Consider the following 14,358-nt stretch of genomic DNA (forward strand, 5'->3'; position numbering starts at 1 on the left):
ACGAGTGCGTTCTACGGAGCAGGCGACACTAACCATGGTATGTTGCAACTGTAAGGCTGGTTATTGAACACAACAAGTTCAGCGCGGCAATAGTCCCCAAACCCTACCTGTTCAAAGGCCTGCAAACGCGCTCCGAGACCCTAATTACGCATTTTCAAACCTCACTTGTAAAGTATCATACGCATACTGTCCACTATGCAATCTCTCCTGAACGGCCGGGTCGGCATGCGCACGTCAACGGCGTCGCGGCGCTGCTCAGCAGCGCTGCGCCGGCCCGTTGACCGGAGCTATGCTGTGCGCACAGCGGCGCTGTACCACAACCCAGGGCCCCGCGACAGCGGGAAAGCCAAGGCCGCGGGCGCGGCCGTCGAGACCATACTCAAGCTCGTTGCCGCAGGCGACCGGGAGGCCCTGTGTGACTACTTTGCGACCTCCAACCTCACGGATGCGCCAACACTGAAGCTGGCAAGGTGAGAAAATGTTTGAATCCAAACGGCCTCTGGGCGCGCTATTCGCTACACGGTTGCCGCCACTGGGCACAGGATATTATGAAGAGCTTCAGCTTCTTTGCTGGTATCTTTGTGGGGAACAGCGAGGCAGAAGTTGAACGGTCGGCAGACGGGAGGCATCCAAGAGCCGTGCGCGCGCTTTCTGCATACTCGGCGTACACACCAAGCAGTGATTCTGATTGACACTGGCTGCTTGAATGTTTCCAACGTGCAGTGGATGCGAAGTCGTCGTGTTTGAAGACGTGATGGAATCGATGATGCTCCGAGAGCCCTCGCGCCACTTTCTGGATTCCTACGCTATCCGGCACTTGATCCTCAACGCACCGGCATCCAAGCAGGTGCGGGTGGAAGTGAGAAGGCTAGCCCAGCGTTCCACACGGAGGGGCCCAACGGGCTCTCCACCTGGTTCACGTGTCGTGCTTCGGCCCCCCGCCTTGCGCCCTAACCAACCCTACCATACTGCGCCCTCCTCAGACGCTTTCGGGGCTGATGCTGGGGCCCAACAAGTACGTGCAGCGCATGTCTGTCACCGCCCCCAGCGGCGAGGGCTGCATCCTCACCTTCACCATGACCGCCGCGGTACGCACACTGACACTTTGACAGTTAAGACCTGGACGTCGGCAACTAGGGCTGGACTGCTGGCATTCATTGCGCCACCGTCCCCACATCCATTCGCTCCTGACATTGGCCCCTGCTGCTCCCTCCTGCCCAGCAACCGCCACAGGCGGCGCAGCCGGAGCTCGGCACCGCCGCGGGCGCAGTGGCGGCAGCCTCTGTCCCTGCTGACCAGGCCGCCACGACCCCGGCGCCTCCGCTGGAGCCCGTGTGGCGGCTCAGCAGCGTGCGCGGCGAGCCGCAGTTCGGGGTTGGCGGCACGCAGCCAGTGGGGCCCAGCCCGGAGCTATCGCCTGAGCAGATTGTGGAGGCGCAGCTGGCGGCACTGCAGTGAGTAGCTGCTGGAGTGAAGTAGGAGTTGATCGGTTGAGGGAGCCTCTGATGGCATTGAGGCAGGAGTGGGTGTCCTGCTGTCCTGTATACGACAAGATTGGTGCACGTGCCGTGACTGACTTAACCTCCACACCTGCACACAGCCGCATTAGGCCCGCACTGCGCACGGGTATCGGCGCTGGTGCAAGGCAGCCGTCCATCTGTTACCTGCCCGCCTGCATCACGACCTGCCTTCGGCCACTGAAAGTGTGCTTGCGACGGATGCAGGCGCAAGGACGTGCCGGCGGCCTTCCAGTTCCTCAGCCCGGGGAGCCAAAAGATCATCGGTGATGAGCGGCAGTTTGCTGAGAACATGAGCCGGCACCGGAGATACGGTGGCCTGCTGGTGAGTAGAGGCGGACCGCTTCTATCAGCGCGTGGGAGCATGCACACGATGTTTACGTTGGCGTTCGCACATGGAAGGACACTGGAGCTACCACGAGCACACGCTGGCCTTATGACCCGCACAAATTTCTGTCGGCCCTCACCTGCAGGGCCACATCGCGGCCACCAGCGTGCGGCGCTGCATGGCTCGGCCCTCCACCTACATGGAGATCGTCAGCGTCACATCTGCCAGCGGGAGTGAGTGCGACAGTTTGTTTGGAGTCTGGCTGCGGGATCGGGCAAGAGTGACAGACAGGGGCGGCGGTCTCGTGTGCATTATAGTACCGCATGTGCATGGCGCAAGGCAACACTGACAGCCCCTGCCCCCACCGCCTTCTTTCTCCCCTGCTCGCGGCGATGCTCGCGGCGTCAACCACAGTCCGTTTTGGTGAGTAATGGCTCGCTGTGCAACTCCAGGTGCTGTGCCAACCACCTGCTGTACCCACCTGGCACCCGTGCCATCCTACCTGCCACCCCAGCCTGACACGCAGCTTCTGTCCCCTCCTGCTTCTGCCCTTCCTCCCCTCCCCGCCCCCAGTGTTCTGCTACATTCTGGGCCACGAGAACGGCATGTGGTCCATCGACTTTGTCAAGGTCATTGACGATCCACGTCTGGTGGCGGCGGTGGACAGCAGCTGCGCGGCGCAGCGCAAGGCACGGCCGGCGGACGAGCAATGAGGTGTGACGTCGCGCACGGAATGCGTGGCATGTGCTGGAGCAGTGGGTGACCTGGAGCAGTTGTGAAGGACCTGGACGGTCCACAAGTATTGATGGGCGCCATGGTACATTATGTGAAGCGTGGGTGTCCCGGAAGTGTATTGCCGCAGCTAGCGTGTCAGTTGGTGGGCGGCCTGTGCCTACAAAGGAAGGACAAGTTGTGCCCGGGCAATATTGTGGGGGCGGGCACGATAGGTACGTGTGTGAGGAGCCTGGGCCTGTACACTATGATGGGAGCCCTGTCGCGACTGTACCATTATCGCGTGTGCTTATCATAAGACTAATCACATTTGTTGCGCAGTTGATTTATAGCATAACGACAAGTAGCGGCACATAAAGTAATTTGTACAGCATCGCCACCTTTGTCGCATTGATTTGGCATAGCATCGCGGCACCAGCATCATGCGTGAAGACGAGTGCATGGGGACCGGCAGCGGTGCGCGGTGCAGGCACGATTGTCATTATGCCGCTATACCTGTCTGCACATAATCTTATATGGCGCAAAATTGCGCCTCCTCCTCCATGCCTTCCTTCCCTGGGGTTAGGCACACCACAATGTACACAAGTTGGAAGGTAGCTAAGCAAGCAGATGCGGTAGCCGTGTGCGGATGGGGAGCTGCTGTTCTGGATGCTTGGAAACGCGCTCAGAGGGCGAAGTGGTATGCGCAGTGGTGCAGCGAGGCGGGGGAGGGCGCAGGCGTACAGTCATGGCAGGCGGGCAACAATATTGGAGTCACAGTATTGGAGCTGCACGGACATGCTACTGGTATCTGACTGTAAACAGGAGAGCTCCATGACACAATTACGCACGCCGCTGGGCATGGGACCGTGAGGGAATGAGCTCGCTTCTTACGGGAGGGTACGTGCGACCACGCGTGACTGGGTGTGCTGATCACACGCCACCAGGCAGCTGGGACTGGTGACCTTCCTGATGGTTGCATCTGACCCAGGCTCCCTGGCAGTAGCACCACGCCCTCACCGACCTGTAAACGCTGCATTTTACATTTACAACTACTTGCTTATTTCGTTAGCTTCCGCGCAGAGTATACCCCGGCAACATGCCACGTATTCGCAGCCCCTCCGACGCAGAAGTAAAGCAGCAGCCGCGCGCGTTCGCGCTGCTGCACCAGGTGTCTGCCGGCAGTCGCGGCGATGGAGGCGAGGCCCTGCAGGTGAGACTATGTATGCAGGCTGGGGGCGCGAATGCAAAAGCGCGGGCAGCGGCAACGTCATCCGCGGACCGGCGGCGGCGACCCACGGACGACAGCACTGCCTTGACAACGCCACGCGCGCACATGCAGGCTGACCCACAGCTGCTGCAAGAGTTCGTCAAGCTTTACGGGCAGCCAACGGCCCAGGTGCCGGACGGAGGTGAGTGGTGCACGCACGTTGCACGCGGGTTCGTAAGCCTAGATCCCCGACGCGCGAGATGGGGCTAGTTAGGGGTTCCGAGGCGTGGGGATTCATGGCGCCGCGGGCTTGATAAACAGCAGCGGGAGTTGGGAGCAGGGAGCCGGGGGTGGGGGGATGGGGATATGCCCGGGCCCGCAACAAGGGGGCGTCGGCTGGGTTGAGGCTTGATTGTGGGCCGTGGGCTGGGCGTTGCACGAAAACAACGGGTTGCAGGCCCGAACCCGCACCCATCCACGATTGCACCCGCCATACTATGACTGTGTACTGCATGCCGTACGGCCGCAGTCTGCGCCACAGCTAACACCTCATACGCAGCCAGGAGTCCCAGGACCCGCCATGCCTGAGCCATGGACCAATTCACCACCCAATTCACGCTTCACAGATATCTCCTTTGCGGACTTCGCGGCCATGTTCAGCCGGCCGGCTGTGGATGGCAAGCCCGCCACCAGCTGCATTGGCTATGCCGCCCACGACAACGCGGGCGTGCTGGTGCCCATGACCTTCGACCGCGCCGCGCCGGGGCCCAGCGATGTGCGCATCCAGATCACGCACTGCGGTGAGCTGGGAGCTGAGTTGCTTGCCAATGCCGGGTGTATCTTGGACAAAGAGTGTTCATAGGGCGATGTTGGCACAGGGTGCTGACCCAGTTGTGCGTTGCTGTCCCAACCAACATGTTTGCCTGGCATGATCGCCTGTTATCCTAAGTAATTCTAAACCTAGAACGTGTAGTGACATTTTAGCTTTGCCTTGTGTGCGCCACAAGGTATTTGTCACAGCGACCTGCACATGGTGAAGAACGAGTGGAACAACGCCATCTACCCCATGGTGCCGGGGTGAGCGCGGTGCAGTGGGGCTGAGTGGCTTCGCGGTGTAATGGGTGCGGGTTGCTGCCATCAGCCGCTGGCTGGTGCCGTTGCACGTTTAGCTTCTCGCTTGCATTCGGCCCCACTGCTGGCATGCTGCTGACATGCTGCTCAAGTTGCCTGGGTTACCAACGCTTCCACGGCGCTGCTGGCCCACGCTGCTGGCCCCACAGCCATGAGATTGTGGGCATTGTGACGGAGGTGGGCGAGGGCGTGACCAAATTCAAGCCAGGCGACCGCGCGGGCGTGGGCTGCATGGTGGACTCGTGCGGCTCCTGTGAGTTTTGCAAGGCGGAGTGCGGCGAGCAGCAGTTCTGCAAGGGGCAGGTGCTCACCTACAGCAGCAAGCTGCCGGATGGAACAGTCACGAAGGTGCGAAGCTGTGTGCCGACGTGGCTTGCCAACGGCACTGCTGCATGGCGGTGTGCTGGGTGGTGTGTTGCTCGGCTGTGCCTATGTGCGTGCGGTAGGTACTCATTACCCGCTGGCTCGCGTTATGTGGCCCCAACATTCTCTGGCATGTGCTGTGCAGGGCGGCTACTCCGACTTCATTGTGGTGAAAGAGTCGTTCGTGCTGCGAATTCCGGACAGCCTGCCACTGGACGCCACCGCGCCGCTGCTGTGCGCCGGCATCACCACGTACAGGTGCATGGGTTGTGAGCGTTGACGAGGCGGGTCGCAAGCTGTCGTTCTCACCCCTTCAAATGGTGCCTTCCCATCAGCAGCGCAGATTGTGGCAAACCTTGAGTATGACCCGCCTGCTAGCCATTACGAATACTTGCGATTGCACCCCTACTTCTGGTGTCCCACAGCCCGCTGCGGCACTTCGGCCTGGACAAGCCGGGCATGCGCCTGGGTGTGGTGGGTCTGGGCGGTCTGGGCCACATGGCCGTCAAGATCGGCAAGGGCCTGGGCCTGCACGTCACCGTCATCTCCACCTCCGAGGCCAAGCGCGAGGAGGCCGTCAAGGTGGGGAGAGGGTACGGTATATGCGTGCGATTGCAGTTGCGGTAGATGGCACATTACTGGCACACAACACGCACTAACAGACGAGCTCCGCTCAACCCAAGGCTGACCCGCACGCCGCACTGCATTGGTAGTCCTGGAACTCGATACCACTTGTAAGCTATCTCTAGCTTGACAGGAACATACTAGGTGCTTACAGGGAGTGAGTGGAACGTGTTCTCCGCCAACTTAGGTGCTAATGGGAATTCCTTCGAGGAAACAAGGAAACGACATGGCAACCGTATGACTGGTGGTGTACACCTGTAATAGACTTTGGAGGACTCCGAGCGTATGGCACTGATATGCGCTGGCGGACTGACTGTGGGCTCATCCACCGCGTGTGAAAGCCAAGCGCTGTCACGCACCCTCCGGGTGCGGTGTGAGATCCCCGCTGGGGTTCTGGGGCGTGTGCCGCGTGTTACCGCTGACACCCATTGCTCATGAAACGCAGCACCTGGGTGCGGATGCGTTCATTGTGTCCAAGGATTCCGGGCAGATGCAGGTGAGAGGCAGTACGGGCAACATCTGATCTGCGGTGGCGGACGCGCAAGCGGTGAAGTCAAACATGGAGATAGGGCAAGAGGGTATCAGGCGCGCCTAAATGGGAAGACGTGACAGTTGTTGCCGGATAACGGGATGACCGTGCTGTGCACTGCATGTCAAAGGTATGCATGCGTAAGCGTGGCTAGCGCTGCAAAGCAGGGCCCCAGTCGCCAGATCCTCACTTCTCAGCCCTAGTCCTGCTCACTCCCCAACGCACTTGTTCTTCCCAGGCCGCCGCCGGCAGCCTGGACGGCATCATCGACACCGTTTCTGCCAAGCATGACCTGGCAGCGATGGTGGCGCTGCTGCGAGTGGACGGGCGGCTTGTGCTGGTAGGCGTGCCCGAGGTGCCTCTGGACCTGCCCAGTGCAGCACTCATCTTCAGTGAGTGCTGATTCGGTGCGATGGGTTCGTGCCAACGCCTGCTGATTCATGTGCACGCCTTGTTTTGTACGCCGGTAGAGCTGTCCTGTTCTCATCTATGTACAGGATACTGGCATCGGCGGGCAAGCTGTGTGCAGTGTAGTGGGGTTGTGCACATGGTGTGTGCATGGAACTGCAGCCCTGGCATGCCTTTCCCTCTACATCGCTAGACGCGGAAGCAGCTCCATTCGCCCATTGAGTCATTCCCCCGCCCCCACACAGAGCGCGCCATGGTGAGTGGCAGCCTGATTGGCGGCATCAAGCAGACTCAGGAGATGCTGGACTTCTGCGGCGAGAAGGGCATCACCGCCAGCATTGAGAAGATCCCCATCGACTACGTCAACACCGCGTACGAGCGCATGCTGCGCAGCGACGTGCGCTACCGGTGGGTGGAGGCGGCCATGGGGCAGGCAGATTTGAGCATACTTGACATGGGAGCGAATGGGAGGCATTGCAGACCTGAACAGGCAGGGGCTGCGACGGGGGATAGGATGACACGGTGGGACCCACTTGCCCCGCTGCAGGTTCGTCATTGACATTCAAGGCTCGCTGGTGCAGTAGACGCAGTTTGCGCATGGCCGAGCAGCTGATGAATCGGAAGGGGTTGTAAAAGCTGAATTGAGTTGTGACAAGCTGGAGGGGACAAGAGGCGTTGGCGTGGTGCTGCTGGTCTGTATTGCCCCTGGGCTGCAGCCTGCAGGGCCCGCTGCTCAGGTACATTGGACAGTCCTTAGACAGGCGCTGCCATGGCACGCTGCTTGGGCCGACAGTGAGGTGGATCGGGCCATCAGGCTGTTGGCTTCGCGAATCACAAGAGTGCTGGACGATTGTGGAAAGTTCCCGTTGCCGCACGTACGTTGGACAGGCTGGAAACCCCTTCGCTCTCACTGCTCCCGGTGCGAAACTGACACCGCAAACATAGGGTTACAGGTGGCAGGGGCCTGGCAGTGTGCAGTCCGGTGCAACCGTAGTTACCGCCTACAATGAAACGTCGAGCCGCCACTCCGCCCCACAGCTGCACCATTGGCTCCGCACCACTGGCTAGCCCATCTTCTAACGCAGGAGTATCTCCATAAACTATCAGACGCAGGTGAAACCCTGCCCAATCTTGCCACACAACCTGCTGCTGTCCTGTTGTTGTTGTACCTGAGGCTACAGTGCCTTGTCACTGACAAGGGCTGAGGCGGACGGGTATACTTACCCAGACGCAGCGGCGTTCGTGATGTGCGGTGTCTGAAGCGGCATGGTACGGCGCGGATGCCCCGAAGCATTGGCAGGCCGTAAACAATATGCTCGCCGCCCCACCTGCTGCGTGGTCTCGGCCGTACACCGGAACTACTATGCTGCTGCATCCTGCTCTGTCGAGTTGCACTTAACAAGCGCCGTATGCCTCCCGTCATGCTCTTTATGACTAGATTACAATGGATATCTCATTCATGCGCATTGCAGAAGGTTCACACATGGAACTCTCACCGGAAGCGGTCAATGGACGAGCCCGGAGGTCGTGGGCCTCAGCCGCGGCGGGGCGTTCCGCGCCAGTGTGCGAGTCAGGCCTGCCGGCGAGAGCAACGACTTATGGCAGCCGGCAGCCACAGAGTACAAGGGGTCTTTTGTACAAGCACGAACACAACCACGCGTCAGAATATGGGCTGCAGCTCCCCCACTGTCCAACCATTCCAACCCGAGACGTGACGTTGCCCGTTCGGTGCAAGACAGCCCGCGAACCGGCCCGGTTGTGCAAATGCGGACTAGGCTGACGCGAGAGGCCCGAAGTGGCCATGCGTGCCTGTGAGAGCCGTGCCATGGACTAGGCAGGCGCACACCGAGGTAAACCGAGGTGAACCGGAGCGGGATGAGCGCTCGAAAATGGTCCATTCGGAACGGGTGTGCTCACCTTTATGCCGTACCGGCATTACGGTGGTGTCCACCACCGGAGGTGAGGGGCTCGGCTCGGCGCCCGAGGCGCCAGGTGCAGTTTGCAGCGCGCGGAAGCGGGCGTCTGCTGCGAGCGAGGCGGGTCAGGTGATGACGGGGAACAGGGGTTGCCTATCGGGAGAGCGGAGCTGGACAAACGAACAAAATCAATTTACCATCACAACTATCATGACTGCCTGCTGCTACGTCTCTCGATGCTGCCTAAAATTCATATCTAGCCAAACAGACGCCATGCCGCCGGGCGGCTCCATCCTAGATGCACACTTGTGAGGCATTGCTACTGCTACGTAATAAGCTGTGGCCATGCATACATGCACGTGCAATGCAACCCTCGCGCTTGACCCGTCTAGCAGTGGTTGTCTCTTCTTGGCCGTTCGTAGCAGGTAGTCAGTTGTCCGGCGTCCAGCAAGCTTGGTACTGTAGTCAACCTAATGAACACGCAGCCCGGCCTGAGCTGCGCACGCCTTAAGCCTCAGCTTGATGACGACGTGGCGGGGCCGTCTGCAGCCGCCGCCTCCGAATCTGCGTCGCCGCTGTGTCCAGATGGCACCCGCTGTAGTACCGCCGTCTGCGCCTCCCGAAGCTGCGTCTCCAGCAGATAGATCTTTTCGCGAAGTGTAAGATTCTCCTCCTCCAGCTCAGCGATGGTGGCCGACTGCGCGGCGATCGTGCGCCGCGCGCTGGCCGGGTATGTCGCCTCCTCGTCGTGCGTGGGTGGCGGCACGTCACCCCCCACACCGCCGTCAGCCGCAGCCGCCGCGTCCGTGTCGTGGTCGGAGCCGCCGCCGAGGTCGAACTCGTCGCCGGTGAGGTCGTCGTCCCCGGCGCCGTAGAACGAGCCCAGGAAGTCCAGGCCCGCGGCGGCGGCCAGCGCAACCGCCTCCTTGTCAGCGTTGCCATAGCTGCAGCGGGTTGATAGGACGGTGTTGCAGGAAAGGGGTTAGCAAGTGTACAGGTCAGATGTGGGCACGGTCAGGGCATACGAACACCCATTTTGGACACCGGACCGCATCAAGGCATCAGCGAGCCCATTCTGGTCACACGACCGCAACACAGCAACACGCACCTGTTCTTCCACAGCTGCGCCTCGCCTCCGGGTAACGCGCTTGGCGTCACTGCGTGCAGCGTTCCCTCGGAAATGTGCGAGCCAGGCGGCAGGAGTTGCGTGGAACCTGTCGGGTTGGGGGGGGAGGGGCCGAGGCCACGCGCAGCCAAGAGTTAGAGCCTTGTTGTAAACTGTGCAATTTCTGCAGGCGTTTGCGTGATAAAAGCTTAAGAACAAGACCCAGTCAGTTGTGCTGCGGAGCGGCTGCGAGAAGGGCTGGGGACGCGGCCGGTCGCGTAGAATCTGAGTAGGCCTGACAACGCGAGTTCGCGTGCCTGCCAAACGCCAGCCTTCAATCAGCGCCGAGCACAGCCTCCAAGACGCTTGCGATATAGGGTTCCGCAAAGCACAGAATCCCAAGCGCAGAAACGTGCGGAGCGTTTCGGCATCGTCCATTCTGACGGTTACCCCAGAATACCTGCGCACCCAGCTCACCTGGCGCCAGCAGAATGCCATCGTTGTTGTTGGGAGCGCGAGGCACGGAACGTGGTACGCCCGGCGTGTCAGGAATCTCTGCGTAAGGGAAGGGAGCGCGGAAGCGCGCAGAGGGGCCAAATTGCTCGACGTTCGGCTCCCAGCCCTTCCTGGAGGATACGCGCAGCCTGCGCTGGAGTCCCTTGCAGATTCTACCTTGGTAGTGCGCCCGAGCCTTCTTGGCGTTGTCGCTGCGCAGCTCCTGAAGCCGAGGCGCCCCGTCCTGACCCCGATGCCTCTTGTGACCGTGGTGGGCCTTGTACTGGTGCTGAGGCCGTCCCTGTGGTGCATACGGCCCGCTGGCATAGCTGCCGTAGGCTTGCCGCGAGTGCAGCGGCACTCCAGGCTGTCCTCGGTAGCCATTTTGCAGATGCAAGGGCAGGTGTTGCCGCGCGTAGTCGTTAATGGGCGGGCCCATGTAGCCCTGCTGGTGGTAGGCCCCAGAAGGGTTGTAGCCATAGCCCTGGGGCGGCATTCCACGCCCGAAGTTGGAGTGGTACTCCATGCTCCCAAAGCAAGACGGACGGTGTACTTCCACAGCCATATAGGTTGAAAGGAATGTATTTGTTTGCGTAAAGACAGCGCCGTTATGAAACATACGACCCCTTCCCTGCAAACAGAAATCGCGGAATCCAGCCCCATTGTCATCCGATCAAGCAGTGCTTCAAATACCGGAAGCCCTACGTTTAAATGAACAAATAAATACACTCCCATCACTAACAGGCGGTGCAGCGGCCTCGTTGTAAAAGCTTTGAAGCTCTCCCGCACGCCCTCTTCGCACAGCGTACTAGGGTGCTTGTCCGCTGATCCTCAGTTACCCCTGTCACGCAACCTCTGTCCTCCATCACCCATCTACTGTGCACACGCATACACCGCATAAAGGGACGCAACAGACGCCCCCGACCACGCCCCCGACCAACATGTCTTGCACAGACGCGCACACATACTTGCGCCCTGAACTCACGCCAAGGCGCCTCCGTCAACAATCTGGAACGCCTTGCAACTAAAGCGTATTCAATTTGTTGCACATCTACCTCAGGTGCCTACCCGGGCCTTGCGGGCCCTGCGCAAGCCTTGCTAAAGTGGCGTGGCCCCTCTGCTTTCAGCGCCTTGACCCGCTACACGTAATTGCTGCTACCAGCTGTGCCTCTATGCGACAGGCTCCCGGCACTCTCGGCCTTGTCCAGGACCAATATATCAACCTGCAGTGAAGACATAGGGCGGTACCATGCAGATCAGCCTGAGCTCACAGGCTTACATGTGCAAGCGTCTACACTTGACTTGATGCCTCTAGTGGGGGTATCCAAAGCCCGTATCTGATCTGATCAGCTCACCTGAGGCAACACGTAGCCGTTTCCAAGCTTGCGTCTCCGCGTGGGAAGCATCCATGCCAGCCACCACCACCGGCCCCGCACGTCGAACGTCTCCTGCATGCTTGCAATCGTACGCCCGCCGCGTCACGATGCAGGCCCTGACATGAGCGCCTGGCACACGTACGCCCCACACAGCTTGGTTGACACAAATCAGCACAACCCACCTGCCAGTTGGCGACAGCTCCCAGGTGGTACGGGTTGACCCACTGCCGTCCCTGCGCTTTTGCGTCAGCCACCTTCTGGGTGTTGTCCTGTACGCGAAGGAAAGTAGGTGCACGCGCAAGCTTCCGTTGCAGGTCCAGGATGCACTAACGGTTTTCTAAATAAGGGAGCTGCCATCTGTGGGCGGAACGTGTAGTTCTACGCCTAGCTAAGAAAAGTCATTATTACGTCCTTTTACCAACGTCACTGCTACAGGCAGCGGTGAGCGGGCACGCGGGGAGCACCTACCAGGTAGTCAATGGTCCCTTGCCCCGTGAGGATGAGCCAAACGTGCCACCAGAATAAAGCTGATATGCCTAGCCATATAGACGCCGACAGGATAAACCTGCGCGGCAGGCGGAAAGTGGGTTTAGTACGGGATGCAAGGAGACAGTTGTAGCTCATGCCGCCACCATTCCACCACCATTCCATCAGTCACCAGCACCCGTTGAATCCTCACGGATTACTGTTCAAAGATAACTTATCACACTCAGCGAAACATTTGCTACACAAATACCGAGGCTTCTTGTATAGATAGGATTGCCGCGGCCCCCTATCACCTACATGAAGAAGGGCAGGAAGCCGCGGCGGTCCCACTCCCGCGACTCCAGCTTGAACAGCAGCGGGTACTCCACCAGGTACACCATCGCCGAGTACAGCGAGCCCACCCACCTGTGCAGGGCATGCAGGAAGGCAGGAACGCAGGAACGCAGGCGACAGGCCGGGTCAGGTACACGGGCGTTACGTTGGGCGGCATCTGGGGTAGGAGCCCATGAGCTCAGGAGGCATAAACCAGACGCGCGCGCTAGCGTTTGAACCTTGACGAGAACCTGAGAGCTGTTTGGCCCGATAACCGGCCCCAGCCGCCACACCGCCACGCCACTCACATCCAGAAGAGGAAGAGCACGAAGTGCCGGTAGTTGAAGAAGCCAATGCAGTTGGCCATCCACACGCAGTGGTGGTCCTTTGTGCGCATCAGGCGCGGAGCAAAACGATCCAAGTGTTGGGCAACAATAGCACAAGCGTGCTCTTAAAGACACGGACAAGACAAGAGCACCAGTCGTACAGGAGCCCAACGAAACTGTACGGCAGGCAGTGTGCTTCGTGAATGCGTCCAGGCACACTCACCATCTTTAACACGCATCTGTGATGCGGTACGCCATTTGTTCATGCGAGTCAGGACAATCCAGGGTCAGGGAGTCCAGCGCAGTTAGCACCCAGGAGCGAGCATGATAAGAAGCATCACGTTTGGCCCACAGTTCCTAACACGCATATCACTTACTTGTTGCATATGCTACAGTGATGGGACAACGGCGGCTTGCCGCGGTTGCACTTGCGGCACCAGCGCCAGTCGTAGGTCATAGCTAGTTGTAGCGCCTGCGCAACAAGCGAGCACGGATGCCGGTCAACCATGTACAACGCCGCTTCTCCTGCCGGGTCATGGCTACCCGGTATGCACTGAGTGCACGTGAAACCCCAGGCCGCAACTCTGTGCCGGCTCCGACCCTTCCACTTACCTAGCTGCACACCCTTGCTGCACACCCGCATGCCACACCCGCACGCCACGCCCCAGAACATTCAGCCGCCTTGGACCGACCTGCTCATGCACCTCCAATGTGGTGCCTGGACTGCTGAAAGCACAATGAAACTGGTTGAAGAACACATTGAACAGCAGCCACAGCGCCCACAGCCCGTGGAGCGCAGTCACCAGCTGCCCGCGCCGCTCCGTGATCTACAAGGGCGGGGTTGCAGCAGCATGCGCTACGATGTCAGGCAAGTGCGCGTGCCGAGCGCAGCCTGAAAAGCAAAAGAGAAATTTCGGTGCTGCCTGCGCGTCGTTCACAAGCCAGCGTCACCAGCCAACGCCGCGCCCGCCAACCCGCCCCTGCCCAGTGCCCACCTCCGGGATAACGAACTTGAAGAAGGTGTAGACGTCCAGTGATATGAGGCCGATGGCCAGAATGATGAGGATCGGTTCTATCACTTTGACGGATTTGTCAACACATGACAGGAGCCAGAGGGAGGTCCTCTCTCCGCAGGTGTACCCGTCGTCGCCACTGGCAACCCCCGCCGGCGCCACGCTGGCTGACGGGTGAGGCGACCGTTGCCGCGGCATCATTCCCCGCTGTCTACGAGCACTCCGCTGCCCGTGCTCGCAGTCGGAGCCCTTCACAGAGCTGCTCTTGGGCTGGCGATGGCCGAAGATGTCATCCACGTTCTGCCCACGCAACCAAGCAACAAGCCACCATAATGATCCCACTGTGCGCAGCAGCACGATAGACAAATCTGTGGAAAGCAGCTTTCTGGGGTTCCGCTTGAAAATGAAAACTTCTTTGCGTTTTACTTGCTGTTGTTTTGTTTGAAATGTTCAATCGTTTCCTTTGTAAATTGTTCTTCTGTTGAGCAACTTCTCGTGAGAAGGGCGC

The 14,358-nt window shown here is 59.8% G+C and overlaps 4 protein-coding genes across 6 annotated transcripts; 2 read left to right on the forward strand and 2 right to left on the reverse strand.

Moving 5' to 3' along the window:
* Positions 1–50: 50 nt before the first annotated feature.
* CHLRE_03g207600v5 (uncharacterized protein) lies at positions 51–3,389 on the forward strand. 2 transcript variants are annotated; one of them, XM_001693117.2, is made up of 8 exons: positions 51–470; positions 724–847; positions 984–1,088; positions 1,222–1,454; positions 1,725–1,842; positions 1,991–2,078; positions 2,260–2,268; positions 2,419–3,389. In XM_001693117.2, exons 1-8 carry the CDS (start codon positions 196–198, stop codon positions 2,556–2,558), a joined length of 1,092 nt encoding a protein of 363 aa, XP_001693169.1. In that variant the 5' UTR covers positions 51–195; the 3' UTR covers positions 2,559–3,389. The 2 variants fall into 2 exon arrangements, with proteins under 2 accessions (XP_001693169.1, XP_042926446.1); XM_043061535.1 differs by having other exon boundaries at positions 1,234–1,454.
* Positions 3,390–3,580: 191 nt separating this feature from the next.
* Positions 3,581–7,690, forward strand: CHLRE_03g207550v5 (uncharacterized protein). The gene is made up of 11 exons (XM_001693118.2): positions 3,581–3,769; positions 3,899–3,968; positions 4,393–4,566; positions 4,774–4,843; positions 5,047–5,245; positions 5,406–5,518; positions 5,686–5,842; positions 6,330–6,380; positions 6,652–6,805; positions 7,067–7,229; positions 7,369–7,690. Exons 1-11 carry the CDS (start codon positions 3,656–3,658, stop codon positions 7,403–7,405), a joined length of 1,302 nt encoding a protein of 433 aa, XP_001693170.2. The 5' UTR covers positions 3,581–3,655; the 3' UTR covers positions 7,406–7,690.
* Positions 7,691–7,756: 66 nt separating this feature from the next.
* On the reverse strand, positions 7,757–10,910 carry CHLRE_03g207500v5 (uncharacterized protein). 2 transcript variants are annotated; one of them, XM_043061534.1, is made up of 5 exons: positions 10,515–10,910; positions 10,320–10,397; positions 9,846–9,951; positions 8,739–9,681; positions 7,757–8,397 (listed from the first exon to the last, which is right to left on the reverse strand). In XM_043061534.1, the coding sequence occupies exons 1-4, from the start codon at positions 10,861–10,863 to the stop codon at positions 9,252–9,254; spliced, it is 963 nt and encodes a 320-aa protein (XP_042926447.1). In that variant the 5' UTR covers positions 10,864–10,910; the 3' UTR covers positions 7,757–8,397; positions 8,739–9,251. The 2 variants fall into 2 exon arrangements, with proteins under 2 accessions (XP_042926447.1, XP_001693313.2); XM_001693261.2 differs by having other exon boundaries at positions 7,757–9,681.
* A 54-nt stretch (positions 10,911–10,964) lies between these two features.
* CHLRE_03g207502v5 (uncharacterized protein) lies at positions 10,965–14,320 on the reverse strand. The gene is made up of 10 exons (XM_001693262.2): positions 13,833–14,320; positions 13,530–13,664; positions 13,215–13,309; positions 13,061–13,076; positions 12,820–12,896; positions 12,497–12,604; positions 12,182–12,278; positions 11,896–11,982; positions 11,693–11,785; positions 10,965–11,560 (listed from the first exon to the last, which is right to left on the reverse strand). Exons 1-10 carry the CDS (start codon positions 14,046–14,048, stop codon positions 11,477–11,479), a joined length of 1,008 nt encoding a protein of 335 aa, XP_001693314.2. The 5' UTR covers positions 14,049–14,320; the 3' UTR covers positions 10,965–11,476.
* Between the last annotated feature and the right edge of the window lie 38 nt (positions 14,321–14,358).

This window comes from Chlamydomonas reinhardtii, chromosome 3, assembly GCF_000002595.2.
Source record: "Chlamydomonas reinhardtii strain CC-503 cw92 mt+ chromosome 3, whole genome shotgun sequence".
Taxonomy (NCBI): domain Eukaryota; kingdom Viridiplantae; phylum Chlorophyta; class Chlorophyceae; order Chlamydomonadales; family Chlamydomonadaceae; genus Chlamydomonas; species Chlamydomonas reinhardtii.

Coding starts and splice junctions, on each gene's coding strand:
- CHLRE_03g207502v5 (XM_001693262.2), bottom strand. CDS start 14,048: ATGCCGCGGCAACGGTCGCCTCACCCGTCAGCCAGCGTGGCGCCGGCG. Junction 13,665..13,832: donor TCAAGTTCGTTATCCCGGAG/GTGGGCACTGGG, acceptor CCGCCCTTGTAG/ATCACGGAGCGGCGCGGGCA. Junction 11,786..11,895: donor GAGCTGTCGCCAACTGGCAG/GTGGGTTGTGCT, acceptor GCAAGCATGCAG/GAGACGTTCGACGTGCGGGG.
- CHLRE_03g207600v5 (XM_001693117.2), top strand. CDS start 196: ATGCAATCTCTCCTGAACGGCCGGGTCGGCATGCGCACGTCAACGGCG. Junction 848..983: donor ACGCACCGGCATCCAAGCAG/GTGCGGGTGGAA, acceptor CGCCCTCCTCAG/ACGCTTTCGGGGCTGATGCT. Junction 1,089..1,221: donor CCTTCACCATGACCGCCGCG/GTACGCACACTG, acceptor CCTCCTGCCCAG/CAACCGCCACAGGCGGCGCA.
- CHLRE_03g207500v5 (XM_043061534.1), bottom strand. CDS start 10,863: ATGGAGTACCACTCCAACTTCGGGCGTGGAATGCCGCCCCAGGGCTAT. Junction 10,398..10,514: donor GGCTCGGGCGCACTACCAAG/GTAGAATCTGCA, acceptor TCCCTTACGCAG/AGATTCCTGACACGCCGGGC. Junction 9,952..10,319: donor TGGCATTCTGCTGGCGCCAG/GTGAGCTGGGTG, acceptor CCAACCCGACAG/GTTCCACGCAACTCCTGCCG.
- CHLRE_03g207550v5 (XM_001693118.2), top strand. CDS start 3,656: ATGCCACGTATTCGCAGCCCCTCCGACGCAGAAGTAAAGCAGCAGCCG. Junction 3,770..3,898: donor ATGGAGGCGAGGCCCTGCAG/GTGAGACTATGT, acceptor GCGCACATGCAG/GCTGACCCACAGCTGCTGCA. Junction 5,519..5,685: donor GCCGGCATCACCACGTACAG/GTGCATGGGTTG, acceptor GGTGTCCCACAG/CCCGCTGCGGCACTTCGGCC.